At 37.9% G+C, this 23,834-nt stretch overlaps 1 protein-coding gene, 1 non-coding gene and 1 pseudogene across 2 annotated transcripts in view; 2 read left to right on the plus strand and 1 right to left on the minus strand.

Moving 5' to 3' along the window:
* Window positions 1-1,518: 1,518 nt before the first annotated feature.
* LOC125268399 lies at window positions 1,519-11,487 on the minus strand (annotated as a pseudogene).
* A 3,356-nt stretch (window positions 11,488-14,843) lies between these two features.
* Window positions 14,844-14,962, plus strand: LOC125269411. The gene has a single exon (XR_007185094.1). It is a non-coding gene; the product is annotated as a 5S ribosomal RNA (ribosomal RNA).
* Window positions 14,963-22,367: 7,405 nt separating this feature from the next.
* The window catches only part of scaf8 (SR-related CTD-associated factor 8), a 51,162-nt gene continuing 49,695 nt past the window's right edge, over window positions 22,368-23,834 (plus strand). The window contains exon 1 of the mRNA XM_048190577.1: window positions 22,368-22,568. Coding sequence (XP_048046534.1) covers window positions 22,539-22,568 — 30 coding nt within the window. The 5' untranslated portion in view covers window positions 22,368-22,538. The remainder of the gene's footprint in view (window positions 22,569-23,834) is intronic.

A 23,834-nucleotide genomic window follows, 5' to 3' on the forward strand; every position in this document is an offset into this window, starting at 1 on the left:
GCTGTTGGTGTATAAAATGTGCCACTTCAGCTTTGTCTGATTTACTGCGCCTCCGCCACAGCTGATTCTTCTTCTTCTTATGATTATTATTACATTGTTATTATTGTGTAAAATTCATTAGTGTATCCATTCTGTTAAAAACAACTTTTATTGCCCAAATACCTCGACTGTAATTTGCAGAATTGCATGATTCTACCCTTGAGTTGCAAAGTTAATGAAACATGATAGGTATTGGTTGTTTTAGTATTAAGCCCACTAGATGGCAGTAAAAGCTGTTTTTTCTCCTTGAAACGCTGTGTACAAGGTTACCGTGGAAACATTCTATATGCATATTCCTGCATAATGCATATGTCCGGAGACTAATCTTTATGTGTCTCCTCCAGTAAAATCAATATTTCTTTATTGGTAAATCGGCGCAAAAAATAATCCTTTATGATGTCTTCTATTTTATGTATAATAATAACAAAGCAGAAATCCTGATGGTCTATTTAATGTATAATAATAACAAAGCAGTAATCCTGATGGTCAGTCGCAATGAAAGGAAACGCAAGCAAAGTAAGAACTGTGAGAAATAACGTTTCACAGTAGTGATAAAAAGTCAGAATTCTGAGATATAAAGTCGCAATTGCGAGAAATAAAGTCAGAATTCTGACTTTTTATCACGCAATTGCGACTTTATATCACGCAATTGCGACTTTATATCTCAGAATTCTGAATTTATAACTCGCAATTGCGACTTTATATCTCAGAATTCTGACTTTATAACTCGCAATTGCGACTTTATATCTCAGAATTCTGACTTTTTATCACGCAATTGCGACTTTATATCTCAGAATTCTGACTTTATAACTCGCAATTGCGACTTTATATCTCAGAATTCTGACTTTTTATCACGCAATTGCGACTTTATATCTCAGAATTCTGACTTTATAACTCGCAATTGCGACTTTATATCAGAATTCTGACTTTTTATCACGCAATTTCGACTTTATATCTCAGAATTCTGACTTTATATCTCAGAATTCTGACTTTATAACTCGCAATTGCGACTTTATATCTCAGAATTCTGACTTTTTATCACGCAATTGCGACTTTATATCTCAGAATTCTGACTTTATATCTCAGAATTCTGACTTTATAACTCGCAATTGCGACTTTATATCAGAATTCTGACTTTTTATCACGCAATTGCGACTTTATATCTCAGAATTCTGACTTTATATCTCAGAATTCTGACTTTATAACTCGCAATTGCGAGTTAAAAAGTCAGAATTCTGAGATAAAAAGTCGCAATTCATCTTTTTTTTTTAGTGGCTTTTTTTTTTTTTTTTTTTGTTGAGGTTTTTTTTTTTTTTTTAGTGGCCTTTTTTTTTTTTTTTTTTTGTGGCGGAAACGGGCTTCCATAGAAAACAGCTGTTTTAAATTGGAATAATATTTCACAGTATTACTGTTTTTGTTTGTAATTTTAATCAAATAAATGCAGGCTTGGTGAGCAGAAGATACTTCTTTTAAAACATTAAAAAATCTTACTGACCCCAAACTTTTGAACGGTAGTGTGTATAATTATGTGAAAAATAGCTGTGACAAACTTCACTGAAATAATAATCAGGTAAATGGTTATTAATATACAATTGTCTAATAATTGTTCTTATTGTGTAAAGTGCTTTTTAAACTTCTTCTAAACTCTAATTAAATAAACTTGTTTATTGATCTGTTGATATGAAATATGAGAGTGTGAGTGTTGCTGTAGTGCTGATATCAGTCATGTGATCATCACGGCCCAATCACAGCCACCGTACTGATATTCAGATCAACAGCACTCTTACTCATGTAATGTGGATTAAATATTGGAAACATGATGAAAGTAGGAAGATCCAGACCTACAGGAGTAACGATTACTGACTATTGATTGGTAAGATCCTCATAAAGGAAAAACTATAACAACAGAAGACTGGAAAGAGTGTGTCAGTGAAGGTGGTTGTGAATGTGTGTAGATGTGTGTTAGTTACAGGATCAGAGAATGACACCCTTCCTCTGTCATAGTCCAGATTCACTCTCACACGATCAAGATCCTGACTGACATGAAAACAAGAACCTTCAATACAATTGTACGACACACACCAGACATCAGTGTTGAAGAAATCACGTCCCTTCCTCTGGTTTGATGCTGTAGTTACTCCAAGAATCATGTGTTGACACTCTTTAACCTCCACATCCCAGCAGTGTGTTCCTGAGTTAAAACCCTCTGAACCCAGAGCACAGAAATAATAGTCAAATCTCTCTGGATTATCAGGAAGAGGTCGATCGATCCCACCGAATCTCACTCTGGTCAGATCATCAGACAGGACGAGACATGGATTCGCAGTGTTTGGATCCAGAATCACAGGAGCTGATGAGACACAATCAACAGATGCTTTTATTGTTCATATAATGATCAAGAGTGAACCAACACAGATTATTATGAATTATGACACTGTTGATCAAACACATGTTCCTCTGATCACTGTCAGTGCTGTTATTAGTTTCACACTCATTTTATCATCAACTACAAACATTAAATGTGTGATTCAGACATTTGTGTCCATCAATTAAAATCACAATAAATCAATGAGATCTGTTGAGATTTCTGCTGTAGATGAAAAACTGTAAGTGTGTGTCTGATCTTCAGCAGCATCTGATCATCTTCATGTTATCGGCTCTTATAGTCTGTGTTGATTTAAATCAGTTTATTCTCACTGTCTGTTGAGTTTCACTCACTAATTATGAGACTTGAGGAATTATTAGTGAGTCTGAAAGCTGAAGTTGCGCTGTGATTTTATAAGCGATCGGGTGTACGATGTTCCCCGGCGGGCAAAATAGACCCATAGACTTTTAGTCCCATAGCCCTAGCAACCATTTAGATCACCCTAGCAACAAGTTCCATAGACTTCCATTCAAAGAGATCAAAAGGGAATATCTTTGGATAGAAGTGTCATAGAAACATGAGGGTCTTGTTTGATTTAGAGCAGCAAACAGCCAATCACGAATCACCTTCAACACTTTCTAGCCACTCCCTAGCAACCATTGTCAAGTACCCTAGCAACCGAAACCCAAAGAAGGATATCTTCAAATCTGAAAGTCAGAAGCTTTATATTATTCATACTGACAAGCAGACTTTGAAGTATCATGATTGGCAGCTGCCAAACCTCTGCCTAGCAACCACACAAATTACCCTAGCAACCGTTCAGCAAGACCTATATCTCTGCATCAGCACATTGTAGAGACATGGGGTCAGCTCTTTTGACTCATGCTAGCAAAGTGGACCTCCAACATGTTATACATGTTAGCAGTGAATAGCTACATGCTAATAGTGATTAGCTAAGTGTTAAATCAGACTGAAAACATGCTAAGAACTCTATAAAAGTAAAAACTCCATAGTAACCTATGACAACTACCAATCGCCTAGCAACACTATAGCAACCACCAAGAATACCCTAGCAACCACCGAGATTACCTTAACCATCTAGCAACTGCCTAATAACAAAAAATAACAACTTACAATGGTCTAGCAACATCCTAGCAACCACCCAGGTCAATATATATGCTTTCACTCATGCTGATTGGGTAGATATGTTGATTACTGATTGTTAACAGCTGGCTGAAATGATGTGATGATTAGTCAGATTATTTAAACGTTGCTCCTCCCGAATTTTGTTAATAAAACATCATTAATTATTTCTCGCAAGTCAAAAACACCTCAAGTTAGCGTAAAAACTGTTTTGCAAATTAAGGGATTTTTTTGAGAAAGTGCTCGCTGCAGAGCAAATGGGTGGAGCTTACGTGACGTCTAGAGAGGAGGAGTGAATGTACAACCACACCCTAACCCTACCAACACTTCTATCTCTCCACCTCACTGGACATCCAGAAAAGAGGAGCTGGTCATCATAGACTATCTATCAGTTTGTGTCATGAAGCACCTTTATCTCTCCACCCATCCATCATTTCCAGTGTGTGTGTGAGAGTTCAGATCTTCTGCAGTCAGACTCACTGTTTTGGACGATGTCCTGCATCTTCTTCCAGACTCTGAACGGCAGGTTGCCCAAGTAACGTGACACATCAATCAAAGCTCCAGAAGCCATCTGTGGATCCGGCTGTGAGCTCTGGACTCTGAAAGAACATTAAGGAGTCAGAACTGCAGTGGCTTTGGATCAGAACCAGAGAGACCAGAGACAGGAGCAGATCACTCACCTTTCCTTTGAGACTGGAAACTCCTGCAGAACAAACACACCATTTATCATCAAGAACTCAATCAATGAACCAATGATCAACCAATGATCTGAAATCAGACCTTCAGAAAGCAGACGTCATTGGCTTTCATCATCTCCTCCATGTCTTTGATTGTGTGTGAAAGAGCTGAGATGTGTCTGTTCATCTCCTCCAGCTTCTCCTTCTTCATCTGCTTCTTCTGCTCCTCTTCCTCCCTCAGTGCAGTGATTGTAGCTTCTTCTTCATCTCTGAGAAACTGATGAAGCTTTTCAAACTGCTGTTTAATCTGACGCTCTGTGTGCTCAGCTTGAGACTGAAATCAAATCACATTCACTTCAATCATCTCAATCGACACACATCAACACTTCACATCATTCATATCAGAGATAAACTCGGATACCGACATATATCGGATCCAGAAGCAGTCATTTACATTAAATATATCAGATCATAACTGTATATAGTGATCCTACAGCTGTAATGAAAATGACTCTAGATTCTGTTTCCTCACCTTGATGTGTTCAACTGTTTTCTCAAACTCTCCTTTCATTTCTTCATTGTGTTGAAGTTGCTTCTGTAAGGACTTCAGTGCTGTATTGAGCTCCTCCTGGAATTGAACAAAAACACATAAAGTGAAGAGAAGAAGAGAATACAGTGATATAATCATATAATGCAGTGAAAAAGTATTTGTGACCCGTCAAGGAAACCAGGGACACAAGTTGGCAGCACAACTATCGAGCGAAATGAGAAAGAAGCTGTTTTTTTTTTTTTTTTTTCAAAATTGGTGATTTTCGTTTTTTTGCAGAATCTGTAGTTGAGATCACGAAGAAGCCTCTCCATGTTTGAGATAGCAGTTTTGGTATATTTAAAAGCGTACATTTTGAGGTTGAAATCGGCTTGTTTTTCGGAGATTCTATTCAGGGGTCCATTAATGTCATTGTCTGTGTGTATTTCCATACTGGATAGCCGGCTTTTGTTTCTTTTGTTATTGCCCCGCCCTCCAAGGGAAGCGTGGCTACTTATTGTGCACATTGCAGCAAAACAGACTTAAAATACTCCGTCATTTTTCGTCATAGAGACACAAGTAATATATCAATTGAAACTATAGAATATCTTCTTTTATTTGTGTACACTCAGAGTAAAAACAAAATGTTGTGCTTTTTGTAAAATAAAGAGAACTAACATGATGCGTGATCTCTGGTCTCCCTCTGAATGAACTCCAATCTGATAGTTCTCAGAAAATGAACTGTAACTTAGTGAATACTAATCACAAAAAAATACACTTATGTCTAAAGACACGTTGAAATGTCAGGTTTTAAATCGTGTCAAATCGAAAACAAACCTTCTGTGTTTATGTAATCTGTATGAAAAGAGAGCCATGTCAGAAGTCTGTGATTCAGCTCATCACCCGCTAATGCGGCCACGCCCACGGAGCCAGCGCTATTCAGAGGCAAATACTGAGGCAATACATGTATACTCATCGTCTCATTAGTGTATTTATTGTCTTGAAAAGTGTTGATCTGTGTGTTAAAGCCATGGTTAGCGACCTCTCTAGAAGACATGCCTTTAGTTCCTGGTTCCTGTTCTTCTTTGGATGAATTTGTGGACTAAAGGTGCACAGAGCGCCCTCCGGCTGCAAGCATGAATTGAAAACACAGAATCCAGCACTCATAGTGATGACAATAAATATTGAATAAATATTACTTCTCTGTATAGAAAATTGACATGAAAATATGAGAATCCATCAATATTTCTCCAAATGTGCATGCTTTTAAGCTAAAAGCCTATATGAAATGCCACAGAGGTAACAATTGTTCAGACACTTTGCATCACAGAAATACATTAGGCTATAACTATTTTAAAGTATATAATACCATTATTTGAAATTGTAATAATATTTCACAATATTGCTGTTTTTTATGTATGTTTGATATACACCATCACAGAGGGGTTTTTTCACAGCCTACCTGACTGAAAGGCCTCATTATTATGCAAGTCATTTCAGGTCTTTATTATGTGATTCTTTTGTCTTCTCAGGTGACAAAATTTCATTTCATGATTATAGTGACCAAAATTATCACGGTTATCACAGAATCCTGTTCAAAAAGTCCTAATGCTACACAATGAAATCAATTCACCAAGTTTTATGTAGAAAACCAGCAAATAACAAATAAAATTAGCATCAATATGTACTTTTTCTTTACATAAACATTAAAATAATAACATTAAAAATGATGGCCAGATTTTAAAGCAGTGTCTTGCAACATGTTATCTCTAAATCATTTTCAGCCTCTAAATCATTTTTATAAAAGTCAAAAAAGATAAATTACTGACATTTACAATGCACATTATCCTATATTATTAATAGTATGCGGTCCATGCAGCTTTACAGGGGTATGGCTTATCTAAATGAGATGTAAATGACCCCTATTGTCACTCCCAGCAGGTGAGAACAGGTGAGAACTGCAGAAACTTTAAAGGGTTTTTTCTCCCTTTAGAGCTTTTTTGAGTGCCTACCTTCAAATGGCCACAACTTCTCCAAATATTATCAGATTTCCATGTGTTACACATCGTTGGAAAGCTTGGATCTGTGAATAACTCAAAATGCCCCAGAACCGACTTGTGTCCTTACTGTCCGTGACTGGTCACATTTGTCCTCATCCTGATTTCCTGTTTTTGTGAACATCTCATACTAAATTGATTCAGAAATTAAAACCATAAAAAAGGCAGCCTGAGAAAATACAAAGTACAGTTTGTAAAAGACTGTAAAAGATGTTATTTATTGAAGCAAAAAAGTTATCTGATATTATCTGCACCTGAGTGAAAGTGTATTTTCACCCATAATTACTAATTGTTTCAAATTCCCACATCGATATAGCAGCAGAATAACCTTCTGAAGATTGCTTCTCAAATCTCTGAGATCTAAATGGGATTTACAAAACGCCAATAAAGATGGGACAGTACCCACTTTATTTGGACCAATCTGGTCTTCAGAATCAAGTATGATGAATTTTTGATGTATATATTTTCTACCGGGTGTTCAAAATACATAGTTTTGTGATTTATATTGTGTAGGTCTAACCGGCTAACTCACATTATTACTGTCTTACTGAAATACTTCTGCTAATCATCTGTGTCCCACTATTACCTAAAACTGTCCATTAATGCAGATCGTCTGTTGTTCTTACTACTTTGAGTAATGATGAAGGATGGAGCAAGATTTGTTTTACAAACTTTAATGTTACATCAGTCATTCACGTTAGTGCTCGACTAATATATGCGCTGTTATTGATACAATTAATAATACTCACTAATTAATATTACCACATGTGCACCACAATAAATCAGAAATATACACATCAGTTCGTTTATGGACATACACTTGTTAAAGGTGCTAAAGAGGATGTTTTGTTTTATACATTTTTGCAGTATTACTTGAAACTGTCTTTACTAACTGATAAAAGACTATTTATTAGGTGCACTGAAAGGAATAATATTAATATACATCATCTGTGCACGAGGTAGGGCCTTAAAAACATCAGCCAATCATTTACGCGTTCATCGCGTAAACGATTGGCCCTCTGGCTTGTCAATCACTGCCGTGACGTTCCTTGTGAGAGACGTGTGTGGCTGCGCGCTCCAGTAACATTCCATACTCCACAGGCGCTGCATGCAATGTTTTTGTCAGGAGACAGGAGTAACAACTGCAGATTATGAGTTACCTGCGGTGAGTCCGACATAATGAATCCAAAAACCACGACACAGCGAATGCCGGTGGTAAACACTCGTGTTCCAATACTCGTGCACGAGTTTTGGGAGGCGTTCCTTTGAGGAGGGGAGCTGTTCTTACGCATGCGCTCATTTCAAAAACTCAGTAACAGTCTTTGGTTTCTCAGTCGACGAAAAAATCCTCTCTATCACCTTTAATGCTGATGATGAGGAATTACAGTTTCAACATCTCACTATTCGTCAAACTGAGTGAATCACTGAGAAATGTCCTGCTCAAGCTGTTCTTATGATGGAGGTTCAGGATGTTTCATCATCGGACTCACACTCGGATTTATATGGTAAAATTGACACCATTATTACTGTCTTTACACTGTACAATCGCTGAGCTTAATTTATTAAGCCTCCGGGGCTGAAGTTCTGTTATGGTAATGGTTGTTTCCTTTCTGACAGGTGCTGTACGTGGTCGACCAATTACAACAGACTGGGCCATCTGGCCAATCAGAGCAGAGCAGGCTCTCGGAAAGGAGGGATTTAGAGAGACTGATTCACCCAACGAGTCATTTGAGAATCATTGAAAAATGTGGTGTTGTGCAAATACTGTATATTATGAGAAAATGAAAGTGTTTTTTGACCTTTGATGGATGTAAACCTGTTGTAGGAGACTCCAAATCAAAATTAGGAAGCTTTAAAATAGCATAATACGAGCACTTTAAACAGTAACACACTATGTCACAGGTGAAAGAAATAAGAAAATAATGAAGGTGATTGAAATATATTTGTCGGCACAGAATTGCTAAGTTATTTCAAAGGCTTTTGGACTCAAAGAAACACAGTGAGAGCCATTATTTTCAAATGGAAAACAATGTATCAAACCTTCCTTCAACATTTCATCAAGAACTCACAAAGGAAGTCTGTAAGTTTAAGCTCAAGCAGCGAGTCAATGATTCAAAGCACAGGAGAAAATCCACCTCTGAATGACTCAAAAAAGCTCAATTAAAGTTTTGGAAAGTCCTGACTTGAACCCAATTGAGATGATGTAGCAGGACGCAAATGATCTTGAAATTGTGTGCAGCTGAATGGTTTCAGTTCTCCGGCTTGTAAATGATGCATAATTAATGTAATTTACATTTAAGAAATCACCAGCCATTGTCCAAATCCTTTAATTTAGAATGGTGAGCTGCAAGAATAGCTTAGATTTCTAAACACCTGCAGTAATCTGACAAGGAAAAGTGTGTACGTCTGCTCTGACCCTGATGTGGAGCTAAACACTTTTTCATGTCAAAACCGTTTTTATAAATATGAACGTTGGCGTGGATTTATGCGTACTCTAAGATCAAATCTGTGCGTACACACGCTTTGCAAATGACCCCCTTGAGCAAGACTTTAAACCCCCAATCACTCCCCCGGCGCCACAGTGAATCTCTGCCCACGACTCCTGATGTGTGTTCACTACTCACTACTCCTGATGTGTGTTCATTACTCACTACTCCTGATGTGCGTTCACTACTCACTACTCCTGATGTGCGTTCATTACTCACGACTCCTGATGTGCGTTCACTACTCACTACTCCTGATGTGCGTTCACTACTCACTACTCCTGATGTGCGTTCACTACTCACTACTCCTGATGTGCGTTCACTACTCACTACTCCTGATGTGCGTTCACTACTCACTACTCCTGATGTGCGTTCACTACTCACTACTCCTGATGTGCGTTCACTACTCACTACTCCTGATGTGCGTTCACTACTCACTACTTCTGATGTGCATTCACTACTCACTACTCCTGATGTGTGTTCACTACTTCTGATGTGTGTTCACTACTCACTACTCCATATGTGCTTTCACTACTCCATATGTGTGTTCACTACTCCTAATGTGTGTTCACTACTCTTAATGTGTGTTCACTACTCTTAATGTGTGTTCACTACTCACTGCTCCTAATGTGTGTAGACTAATCCTGAAGTGTGTTCAATACTCACTACTCCTGATGTGTGTTCACTACTCACTACTCCTGATGTGTGTTCACTACTCACGACTCCTGATGTGCGTTCACTACTCACTACTCCTGATGTGTGTTCATTACTCACGACTCCTGATGTGCGTTCACTACTCACTACTCCTGATGTGCGTTCACTACTCACTACTCCTGATGTGCGTTCACTACTCACTACTCATGATGTGCGTTCACTACTCACTACTCCTGATGTGCGTTCACTACTCACTACTTCTGATGTGCATTCACTACTCACTACTCCTGATGTGTGTTCACTACTTCTGATGTGTGTTCACTACTCACTACTCCATATGTGCTTTCACTACTCCATATGTGTGTTCACTACTCCTAATGTGTGTTCACTACTCTTAATGTGTGTTCACTACTCTTAATGTGTGTTCACTACTCACTGCTCCTAATGTGTGTTGACTAATCCTGAAGTGTGTTCAATACTCACTACTTCTAATGTGTGTTCACTACTCCTAATGTGTGTCCACTACTCACTGCTCCTAATGTGTGTTCACTAATTCTGATGTGTGTTCAATACTCACTACTCCTAATATGTGTTCACTACTCACTACTCCTAATCTGTGTTCACTACTCATAATGTGTGTTCACTACTCACTACCCCTGATGTGTGTTCACTACTCACTACTCCTAATGTGTGTTCACTACTCCTAATGTGTGTTCACTACTCACTACCCCTGATGTGTGTTCACTACTCACTACCCCTAATGTGTGTTCACTACTCACTACTCCTAATGTGTGTTCACTACTCACTGCTCCTATTGTGTGTTCACTAACTTGAATGGTTAAATGCAGAGGATGAATTCTGAGTACAGGTTACCATACGTGGCCTTCACAAGTCACTTACATGTGAAGCAAGAGACATTTGTCTTACCTTACATGCTGAAACCACTTCACTGATGGGTCTGAATTTGTGATTGTCGTGTTGTTGTGAAGTGCACACTAAACACGCAGGCTGTTTGTCCTCCAGACAGAAGAGTTTGAGTTTCTCACTGTGTAAACTGCAGATCTCCTCAGATTCTGATGAACTCATCTAATTTCTCTCCTTCAGGACCAACTCACACAAGTTTTTTAACACGAGACTAACTGGAGGAGACTCTTTTGAGGATCTTCTCCTGCAGACAGGACACTCCTGAGTTTTCTTGGTTCTCCAGAACTGTTGAAGACACTCTTTACAGACACTGTGGCTACATGATAAAAGAACAGGAGTCTTGAAGATTTCACAGCACACGGGACAAGAAAGCTCTTCAGCAGAAACATTTAGTGAAGCCATTTTCACTGTTTGAGCTCCAGCAATATAAACTTTACTTTCACTTTCTGAATGACGGTTTTAAAATTGAATCACCTTGAGAATCACAACGATCTGCTGTCTGTTCAGAAACAAATGTCTCAAAAATCCTTCTTGAAAGTGTTTCTCTTCATTCTCCACTGACCGCTGATTTTTGTCAAGAAAGAAGAGAGTCAGTATGACAGAAAAGAGAAATAATAAGTCTGTCTCTTCCTGGTAAGTGTTGGAAGTGGGTGGAATTTATGATCATGTTTGGTTCAAAGAACAAGATCAGGATTTCTTCAGGTTAAATTTGAACAAAACATGCTTTAGTATAATGCTATAAAACCTTGAATCAAACACTAAAGAATAACAAAAAAAAAAAAAAAATATTGACAATAAAAAATATATACTATATATATATATATATATATATATATATATATATATGTATATATATATATATATATATATATATATATATATATATATATATATATATATTAGGGATGCAACAATACAGTTAGCCCACGGTTCAATACCTCGGTTTTTTAACCACGGTTTTCGGTTCGGTTCGGTTCAGTTTGTTATTCTATGCTTAGGCAATAGGAACAGTAAGAGGTTAGTAGAAAAAGTAAAAACGATTTATTGCAATACTCCTTTATTTTATTTAAAAGCAAAGAAAAGTCCACTAGTTTATAGTGTATTGTATAATATAAAATAATTTTTTATTTTAAAATTAACACTGACATCTCACAGCTGTTGGTAGCCCATGTACAAACTGTACAAACAAATTCTCCAAAGCTGTTTACCAAGCTTTCGATTAAATTTAATATTTGAAATCACCAATAAAATCTGACAACAACTGCCTCATTTTATTTATTTATTTTTCTCAAACGCTGGAATCATGACAAAAAATCTGTACTTTTCAGGCTGGATCAAGCTAATGCGCATGCGCAGACCTAAATGCGCGTCTCTTGTGCCTCATTTCGGAGACACTCGTCTGGCTGTTTCTATAGAAACCGGTGCTTCTAACGGCCGCTGCAGTGACGCGATGACTTTATCAGTCAGCGATTGGCTCTTATTTAGAAGGCGGGACTTATTCCACCATATTGCGCGTTTCACTTTCTCCCATTCAAAACAATACGAGTGACGCGTCTTGTGTTATTCTATAGTCTTTGATTATACTCAACGGCAAAACCGAAATGTCTCCACACCACGGATTTGAAAGACGCCGGCGCTTCCTCGTACTGTAGCCTCACTTCCCCGCCGCTCGCCATGTTAAAGTGTGGAATGATGGTTCAGCGCCCCCTAACTTTAGAGCATAGTGATTGAATATTTACTCGCGGGGAGGAGTACTCGTAGACTTACAGGCACACACAAACAGTCAATTCGGAGAGAAATAAAACGCACATAAATTATTTAAACGTAAAACCGAAAAAAACGCAATTCACAAGCGCGTATTGAACCGTGGATGTCGTACCGAACGGTTCAATATTATATTGAGAATTGTGGCATCCCTAATATATATATATATATATATATATATATATATATATATATATATATATATACAATCAGACATAACATGAGCACTGACAGGTGAAGTGAATAACACTGATTATCTCTTCATCACGGCACCTGTTAGTGGGTGGGATATATTAGGCAGCAAGTGAACATTTTGTCCTCAAAGTTGATGTGTTAGAAGCAGGAAAAATGGGCAAATTTGACAATTTGAGTGAGTTTGACAAGGACCAAATTGTGATGGCTAGACAACTGGGTCAGAACATCTCCAAAACTGCAGCTCTTGTGGCTTGTTTCCAGCCTGCAGTGGTCCGTATCTATCAAAAGTGGTCCAAGGAAGTAACAGTGATGAACCGGCGACAGGGTCATGGGCAGCCAAGGCTCATTGATGCACGTGGGGAGTGAAGGCTAGCCCGTGTGGTCCGATCCAACAGACGAGCTACTGTAGCTCAAATTGCTCAAGAAGTTAACGCTGGTTCTGATAGAAAGGTGTCAGAATACACAGAGCATCGCAGTTTGTTGTGGGAGCTGCATAGCCGCAGCCCAGTCAGGGTGCCCATGCTGACCCCTGTCCACTGCCGAAAGAGCCAACAGTGGACACGTAAGCATCAGAACTGGACCACAGAGCAGTGGAAGAAGGTGGCCTGGTCTGATGAATCATGTTTTCTTTTACATCATGTGGTGCATGTGTGTCGCTTACCTGGGGAACACATGGCACCAGGATGCACTATGGGAAGAAGGCAAGTCGGCAGAGGCAGTGTGATGCTTTGGGCAATGTTCTGCTGGGAAACCTTAGGTCCTGACATCCATGTGGAAGTTACTTTGACACATACCACCTACTTAAGCATTGTTGCAGACCATGTACACGCATTCATGGAAACAATATTCCCTGGTGGCTGTGGCCTCTTTCAGCAGGATAATGTCCCACAAAGCAAAAATGAATCAGGAATGGTTTGAGGAACACAACAATGAGTTTGAGGTGTTGACTTGACCTCTAAATTCCCCAGATCTCAATCCAATCCAGCATCTGTAGGGGGGAGTAATCTGGGTTCAGGATAAATACTGAGCTCGGAGCCCTCTCCTCGGACAGCACGCCAATTATGCAACCATTTATTCTATCTGACTTATTTGTAAGTGTGAACTATGCTCATATGATATTATAATGCCAACATGCACTGTGTCCTGGCCCTGTGTTATCAGAGTACTGACACATGATCAGGCACACTTGAACCACCATCTTTCCAGGTAGGAGTAGAATCACCTGGATTCAGTAATCACACTAGTAATCAAACTGAATGTACTGACATATCGCTCTCTGTGTTTCAGAATGTGTCAAGTCTTTTCGAGGGGAAAAAGAAATAGAAGGTAAGAAGTGAAAAGGAGTCACCAAAACAACACCAGAATCTGAATGAATCCATCAAATAGAAGTATATGTGTCAAATGCCAACACCGGGCTGAAAAAAAAAAAAAAAAAAAAGTAAAACTGAATTATTGAAATACTTTGTTGATGGAAATAAAATATAAACTTCAACATGATGTTTGTGATATAACTGAGCAATATTAGAAAAATGTAGATCCCAGTGAACTCAAACTAAACTAACAGAATGAGAGCTAATGTGACCACATATTGTGACATCATGAATATCCTGGAGCACATGGTGACATCACTGTGAGATCAGATTGTTGACTGAGTATCGAATTAAATCAGACTTTAATTTATAATCACACTACCCAGATAGCAAGAAATGACTTGAGTCAATGTTGATGCGTCAACACTAATTACATTGAATTAACATTATGAAGTGATGCTTCAGCACCCTCAGTTAATGTTGAAGCAATGTTGAGATTTCAACCAAAAATTAATGATAATGCCATTGAATCACTTTGATTACACTGATTTATTCTACATCACTGATGTTGAATCAACGCTGAAATGAACAAAAATAATCACTGGTAATATTGTTCGATTATTGTTTTATTTCAGTGCGGTCCGAGTGGTGTCGGGGTACTGCCGGTGTGTCTTCTTTAAATAGCTCGCTATTGGCTGCAACACTCGCTTACGGCCATACCACCCTGAACACGCCCGATCTCGTCCGATCTCGGAAGCTAAGCAGGGTCGGGCCTGGTTAGTACTTGGATGGGAGACCGCCTGGGAATACCAGGTGCTGTAAGCTTTTGCATTATCTTCACTGCTCAGATAACACACTTCACCATGACTTTACTCGCTTGATTGTTCCTTTATTCTTTTAAATCCATTGCTTCATTTATTTTCTTCATTTCTCTTTCTCTCTGTCTTCTGTCTGCTGTAAGTGCGGCAAGGCTCAGCTCAGCCTCGTCATTCCTCCTTTCTCCTCCAGAGGGCGATCGAGAGGCTTCTTTCTCTCTCTACAGCAACACATGCAGTTCTGCTTCTCCAGTAACCAGCAGTTGTGTTCTGTGTGGTGTGAAGTCAGGCGGTGCACTATTTACATTCAGTTCTTCCAGGTTCTGTGTCAGAACGATCCGGTTGGCCAAATCCAGAAAGTAGTGGCTAGTTAGAAAGCTCTTGAATTTCATCAAAAATATCTTCATTTGTGTTCCAAAGATGAACGAAGGTCTTACAGGTGTGGAACGACAGAATTTTATTTAATGACAGAAATGTCATGTTTGGTGAACTAACCCTTTAAGAACATTTTATGCATATGGTCAACTGTATCTACAAACCATGCCCCTACAAACTGCACCCCCTATAGTATGCCCTACAGTGAAACAGCCATTTGGGATGTCACCAGAGCCTCTCCCTCTGGAGTCGCTGATGTCCTTACTAGCACCACTCTTCTCCTACTTCACTTTCCTCACTTTTAAGCTTAACTATTGCCACCTAGTGAAAAGTCATACAGATCATATATGATATATAAGTCGTCCTGTTTGTTTTCCTCAGTTTTGAAAGAATTTTAATTATGAAACTCTACAGTCAATTTTTATTTTATGGAAGCAGTAGGGTTAGCGTAAGGTATAGGGTCGGGGGTAGGTTTTCAGCTATAATGACCATGACTCTGTAATAATTTGATTATTATCTAATTTATTTATTCTATGTTTTACTAATAGCTGTGATTTCATACTTCATAAGATTTGAAAACAATATAAGTTAGCCTTACAAACCTTTCATACATAAAACATAAAATAATTTAATTTAAACGATTGTTTTAGTCAGTGACATCCATGCTTGTTTATTTGCGGAAGGCATAACTTGTTGTAGTAGGCGTAACTTGCAGGGGATGTATCTTGATGCCTTCCTACCTTGGATCGTGTCCTCCGAAGACAATTTTTAAGCTTTTGGACACAGCCACAGTTTCAAAAGTACAGCAACGTGGATTATTGGGACATACCTCTTAATTATTTAATTCACGTGTTTCATTCAGACCTGTTGCCACTGCCTCAGATGTATAAAATCAAGCACTAGCCATGCAGTCTGCATTTACAAACATTTGTGGGGAAAAAATGCACTGTAAAAAATTACCGTGATTTTAACAGTAAAAGACTGTAAAAATGCTGCGGTGAAAAACTGTTAATTGGTTTACAGAAAGTTTCCATACTATATACGGTGAATAACTGTAATAGATCTAACGGTACATTTAATGTAATTTTACGGTAAAATACCGTTAAATTCACAGTTTTTGAAAGTGAAAAATAACAATTCATTGTAAAATTTACAGTGAAAAAACGTAAATTGACATTCCCACAATTCCCTGCGTGACACTTCACATTTGATATATTTTTGTTGAAATAACTCTGTTTCTTCTTAGTTTTTCTCATTTTTTTCTAATCAGTTATGTACATTAGGGTTTTATGTTACATCTAATGTTGTTAAATTAATGTTTATTGCATTTTTAAAATGTTACCATGATGGTGTTTAGTGTGTGTGTGTGTGAATGCCTTCTATATGTTAGTGTTGTCCTTCTCAGCTTGTGGAAAATCTGCTTGTGATGAACTTTGATTCATCATGTGACTCTCATCACCACTGTGTTTGGTGACTGTCAGTGTATTATAAAGATACAAAACAGATATTAGTACTTCATTAGGTTGGTAAAATAACATTACATCAGTTAATGAAATATGTTATTTTACCATAAATTTTACTGGGATTTTTTTTACAGTGTACTGAAATCCAATGTTAAATATACATATTTAAAATGTAAAATTCACATGTAACTCCGTAAGTATGTTTACGGTTTGATGTCATTTTTACAGTATTGTTCTGGTAACCACAGCTGCCGGTATTTTTCCGTAGAAACAACGGGATTTTTTTTACAGTGTGGGTAATTCTGAAGAGCTCAATGAATTGAAGGGTGGTACACTGTGATAGGATGTCATCTTTGCAATAAAGTGGAAACATTTTGGAATAGCAGCAACTTAACCACAAAGCAGAAGACAACGTAAAGTCACAGAGTGGAGTCACCAAGTGTTGAGGTGCATGGTGTGCAGAAGTCACCAATGCTTTGCTGATTTTCTAGCTAAAGAGTTGCAAGCATCCAGTTGCATTAATTTCAGCACAAAAACTGTGTGGTGAGAGCTTTTTGTTATATACACTAGCATATTGTATATGGCAATTTAGTTCAAACTTTGACCTGAGGAGGTCAGTAATACACTTAGCAGTGTCTACACTGCTAATAGAGAAGAAGAGAGCTAGTTCAAGATGAGCATTTATAGTTAAAACGTATAAAATTTTATTATTTTTTTTAGAAAATGATTGATGGTTTCCCTAGATAAGAACCTTATTTCGGATCGCGTAGAATGCTTTAAAGCTGCACTGAAGCTGTAATTTTGACCTTCAATCGTCTGGAGGCCATTGAAGTCCACTATAAGGAGAATAATCCTGGAATGTTTTCATCAAAAACCTTAATTTCTTTTCGACTGAAGAAAGAAAGACATGAACATCTTGGATGACATGGGGGTGAGTAAATTATCAGGAAATTTTAATTTGAAAGTGAACTAATCCTTTAATGGAATGGGTTTCCATGGCCGAGCAGCTGCATGCAAGCCTTACATTTTCAAGTACAATGTCAAGCGTCAGATGGAGTGGTGTAAAGCAACCAAGACATTTTGGACAATGTTATGCTTCCAAATTTGTGGGAACAGTTTGGGCAAGGCCCTTTTTTATTCCAGCTTGAGTGTGACCCAGTGCACAAAGCAAGGTATATAAAGACATGGTTGGATGAGTTTGGTGTGGAAGAACTTCACTGGCCCACCCAATCAGGAGCTTGGGCCACCCTGACCCATGGCAAATAACGACCTATTGTGAAATTGGTGCTATGTTCAATTCAGCTCCAGATTTTGAGGGATATCATGGATTTTGGCCACTTGGTATCAAAATTCCACTTGTTATTTAGAAACTAGAAAGCAGTATTAAAACGTGACCACAGTCTTCTTCATTCAAAGATTTAAAGGTCCCGTTTTTCGTGGTTTTTTGAAGCTTTGATTGTGTTTATAGTGTGCAATATAACATGTGTTCACGTTTCGCGTGTAAAAAAACACAGTATTTTTCACATAATTTACTTATCTGTATACCGCTGTTTCCACTGTCATAAAAACGGGCTGATGACTTCCTTGTTCTATGAAGTCCCTCCTTAAGAAATACGTAACGAGTTCTGATTGTGCCAGCGGTTCCTGTGTTGTGATTCGACAGCAGCTTCTGCTCCATCTTTCAAGAATAATCTTTGTGCGAATCCAGCATTAAACTGATTGAGATTGAGGAAGCTGTCCTCAGCAGAATGTGTGTGCTGCACATAGTTTTACATGTGGATTATAATTTTCGGGAACCGAGTTAAACATAAATTGTAACCATTGATCTCTAAGTACAGCGTCCCTGGGAAGGCCAAACAAAGGTGATTGGACTGCGGGATGAAAATAACAGCGTTTCGACGACATGGCGACAAACACACTCTACAAACGCAACTCTTGCTCTTCTCCGTGGGAGCGCAACAAGACCACGCCCCCTTTTTTTGTGTATTCCTGTGGGCGGAGGTTAGTCAAAAAACTGTTTTAGTGACGTCATTAAAGAAGGAAGTAGAGGGATGTAGTCCAAACTGGCCATTCGATGTAGGCGATTTCTGTTAAATAAAATATCTCGCTTGGCATTGAACTTTGAGCTTTAAAATTTTACAGATTTTATTTATACTCTATCAACAACATTACACAATAACTAAAGTTTGAAACATGGGATCACGAAGAATGGGACCTTTAAACTATTCACATGTGCATTAGATACACAAGCATTCACACAAAGTGCACACAGAAAGATGTGTCAACATGCCATTACTAAACTGAGTTCTTTTTTGTGTCTTATTGTATTAAACGGTACACAAAAAATTTAGTCAAAATGCCAGTTTTGGCAAATATCCTCATAAGCACAGTCTTTGTTAAAATAAGTCTTAAAGAACGTGAACAGTTCATAAAGTGAATATCTGATATTTGTCAGATCCGTGCATTTGGTCTTAAAGTGACAGTAGCATAATATGTGACCCGTGCTGGCAAAATGAGTTGTAATGCGCATGGGCTAAGTTCGAGCTGCAGGCAAAACAAGAGAAAAAAACAAAATTGACATTTCACAAAATGAGTTCATTAAGCCCTCGTCTAGCAATCCCAATGCTTCAAATGGCAATTAAACATCTAAACGTTTCTCTATTTGTACGTTTTCTGAGAGGAGTAGCCTACCTTTCCTTTGACCATGAAAAATTATGTTTTTCTCTGCTCGCTTCTCAACTACTGACGCTTCCCTCAGCACAAGTTTGGTAGCGTTGTAAAGTGCAGCATTCCAACTTTGTGAATATTCATAGCAAATTCCTGATGGCATGAGTTTGAACCAATGAAATGTGAATTTCAAACTCATGCTGATGTAAAACAAATCAATCTTACTCGCGCTGACTGACAGAACTGAAGCGCGCGCACAAATACGCCTCAGACAGCGCGCAATCCCGATATACACGTATACACAGAATTACAATATTTCTTGGCGAGTATTCACACAAACATTATCTGTTATGTCTTAAGTGAACGTTTGGTTAACTGTTGAGGTAAAACATCTGATGTGTAACATTATATTAGATCCGTGTGATACAGTAGGTGTTAATATATAGGCTGTCTGTTTCATTATTGTTAATCAAATAATTGTGGAATCATGGAAAAAAAGTTGAATATATATATATTTTTCCTATAGATATGGGATATGGATTTTGCTGATTTTGTTTTGCAAACTTCAGAGCTCGATTTTTCTCAAAATTGACTTTGCTACCTCTATCGACTTCAGACAGGTGTAGTTCAGTCATTTTTTGTCGGATTCCAACAAATCATATATCATTTTGAAGTGTTTTAATAGATTAATGTGAGCGATAACTCTAATAGAGAATAACAATAACTCATTTTTAAAAAATTGCTCATTGTGACTGGTTTTGCCTGCACAGGCCACATATACTTGCGGCTGTCTTGTGTCATTAATTAAAGAAAAAAAGAAAAGAAGAAAAACTCGACTGAACTTGACTGAATAACATATTTAGCTTTAATAAGGATAATTTAATTTATACATTATAGTATTTCGTACCTGAATACTGTTTAAGACTTACCTGAAATCTGTTTATTTTATCTTTGTTCTATTGTATTTATTTGTGCAATTGCTTGCTTGTATGTATGTATTTGTTTAGTGGGGCCAGTGAAAAGTTTGTCAGTGCAAGTAACCAGTAAACTCCCTAGCGTTGAGCCCTGTGTTTATATAGAGTCTCTTTTAAGACCTGCTCCTTTTGTTATAAAATAAATTTACAAAATCTGTTATGAGGAAAAAATAAAATAATGTTAAAAAAAACTCCGGCCCACACCTCAAAGCTGGAGCCGGGCCTGCCGCACAGAGCTCTGACCTCAACCCCATCGAACACCTTTAGGATGAACTGGAACAGAGATTGCGAGCCAGACCTTCTCATCCAACATCAGTGCCTGACCTCACAAATGTTCTGCTGGATGAATGGGCAAAAATTCCCACAGAAACACTCCAAAATCTTGTGGAGGGCCATCCCAGAAGAGTGGAAGCTGTTTTAGCTGCAAAGGGGGGACCAACTTTATATTAATATCTATGTATTTAGAATGTGATCATTAAAATCCCAGTTGATGTAATGGTCAGGTGCCCCAATACTATATAAAAGTTTTGGTATATGCTGCTGAAGAGGGGGGAACAGCATGAATGCATGGGCTGAAGTTCAGGGCCCCAGAGTGGAGGAGCACCACAGTGATGCTATAAAAACAGTGCTTGAAGTGTAAAAATAAAAGTGTTTAAAACGCGTTCCTGAGGAAGGGAGGGTGGTCGGAAGTGCTGGTGTTTTGGCGAATTTTGACCCCTGTCAAATATTATTACCCCCCTCGTTGAAGTCGCCACCCCTAATCCTAACCCTCCCCCACACCTACTCCTAAACCTACCAATGCTAGGGGTAATAATCTGACGGGGGGGCGAAATTCGGCACAACACAGGTACGCAAGGAAAACTGGCAGTACGCTAAAGGTAAAAAATAGAGAAGTATGCACCGGCCCAATTCAAGCACTGTATAAAAATTTAATTGAAAATAAAAATTATTTCCACATTTTATAATGTGTTGGCCATGATGTTACACATTTGTCAGTGTCGCTTTGGTTCGGTGTGCTGCAGAGACTCCATGAAACAACATGTAAAAAAATAAACATAATAAACATAATTAAAAAACATGATTAACATGTCCTTTGGAATCATTAGCTAGATCAGGATGCCCAATCTAGACACTGAAGAATATATATATATTTTTTTAATTTAATTAAATTTAATTTAAAATATTTTTTATTTATTTTCCATTGAAATTTAGTATGAATTTGATTTAAAATGTACATTTTTTGTGACGTATATCCGAAGGAAACAGCTTCTCGAGGTGGGACTTGGTTTTGTCCATCGTGAATTGGTTGGATCAATGTCGTTTGCTATTGTTGTGATCTCATGTAAGCGACAGGTTGCTGGAGGATAGAGTCCCGCCCTCAAGCCAGTGAACGTGTCATCAGGCAAGAGAAGAGATTTTGTTTCAAGGGGGAAGGAAATTTATTTTGATTAAAGAATATGAATTTTATAAAAAATAATGATGTACAGGGATAAATGATTTATAATAAATACTGCAATATTCCATAAATATAACAATTGTCCATTTTGATTTCATGCACTGTAAGAAAATATTGTTGGCTTAACTTAAAACAGTAAGTTGGTTGCCTTGAAATTTTGAGTTCACTGAAATTCAAAATTTGAGTTAATACAATGAAGGAGATAAACAGAAACTCAAAATATTATGTTATCTGAACCACATTATCTAAGTTGATTTGACAAAATAATAAAAGTTGTAATAAATCATGAAAATATTTTTTTTTTTACAGTGTGGTGACTTTAATGAAATATAGTTGGATTGAATATAATAATATTAAACTCTCTCAATCAAGTTTGATTTTTGGTCCTTCATAGTAAAAAGGTTTGGGCACCTCTGAGCTCATTCACAGGGCATTGTTCATTTCCCCAACCCACCGAATCTCGAATCTCTCTGGAGGAGTCGACTCAGAGATGATTCGGTCTGTGTTTGTCTTCGCGTTGTCAGCCATATTAGCGCCCTCCTCCATCTCGACCACCGCTAACTTCAGGACATGCATGCGTCAGGCCGGCTGTAAGGACGAAGAGGCTGAACATTTTTGATCTGTTTGAAAGAACAGTTTCAAATCTCAAAAATGGAGGCCGTCAAGGCGTTTAACGGCGAGGTTTGTATGATACTCATTTGTATGAATGTAGACACGATAAACTCGAGTGTAGGCCTCTGTTGTCATCAAGCCGGTTTCATGGTGCAGGCCATATATTTCTTACATAATTCCGATATTTAATCTTTATAAGTCCGATAGGTATGTTAGATTCTAGCGTGCATTTTGAAAACTGAAAGAGCAAATACAGTAACTTCACATTAGTGCAGCGCTTGGTGTTTTTTTCCGTCACCTTAGTAGAAAGCATGTTGACATAAAACACAAAAAAAGTGCGGCAGCTAAAAGTATATGTATGCATTCACTTATCTGCAGTCTTTTATGTGTAAACATATTGAATAATTTTTAGGAAGTCCTGGTAATATAAACGCTGTTTCCGCTTCATATAAGTGCTGGAGAGCAGCTCACCTAGACAACGCTCAGGGCACCACAGGCCCGCTCCGCGCTAACAGCGTTTTTCGGCATAACCGGCGCGTTTCTAATCGGTACAGAAATGCTGTAACCCCGGAAAAGGCTTGTGATGCCCAAAGATGTTGTAGATCGTCTCAATAGGGTTTGAGATACTGCCTTTGTTTATAAAACTGAATTGCTAACAGTTAGCATTACACGATTAGCCGCGCTAGGCAACAAACCGGCTAAAAATACTTCACTTTTCTCTGAACTAGTTCAGTGAGATTATATCATTATTAAATAGTTCATGTTTTCTGTGTGAATTTTCATTCTCGTGGGCTGGTTTATCTGCATTTGAAATGGGGGATTTTAATGACCCAGTGTGCTGTATATTTTTATGGTTTAGCAGTGTATACCTCATACATTTGGAGAAAAAGTAAAAAGAGTTGCAAATAAAAAAGACTATCTAAAAGAGGACAATGTGTTTTTATTGTACAAGACTGCAGCATTACCATAATGCATATTGTAGTAACTACAACAACAAACCAAAATGTGCATTTCTTTTGTTCTTGTCTGTTTTTGTTTTTATTAAAGGCACAATATGTAAGATTTTTGGATTAAAATATCCAAAAACCACTAGAACAGGGATATATTTATTTGGACTTGTGTACTTACATTATCCTAGATGTTTCCAAGAATGTTTAAATCAAGAAAAATGACATTTTTTCATAGGACACAGACCGTGTCCATGCGTCACCTATCAATGACATCAAATCTGTGTTACCCTCGATTTCCGGCTTTATTTTGTAGAAACCATGAAAATACCAAAGACGCTTTAATATATATGTTTTATCAGACAAGGGAACAACTGTTTGGATACAT

Source organism: Megalobrama amblycephala, linkage group LG5, assembly GCF_018812025.1.
Source record: "Megalobrama amblycephala isolate DHTTF-2021 linkage group LG5, ASM1881202v1, whole genome shotgun sequence".
Classification (NCBI taxonomy): Eukaryota; Metazoa; Chordata; class Actinopteri; order Cypriniformes; family Xenocyprididae; genus Megalobrama; species Megalobrama amblycephala.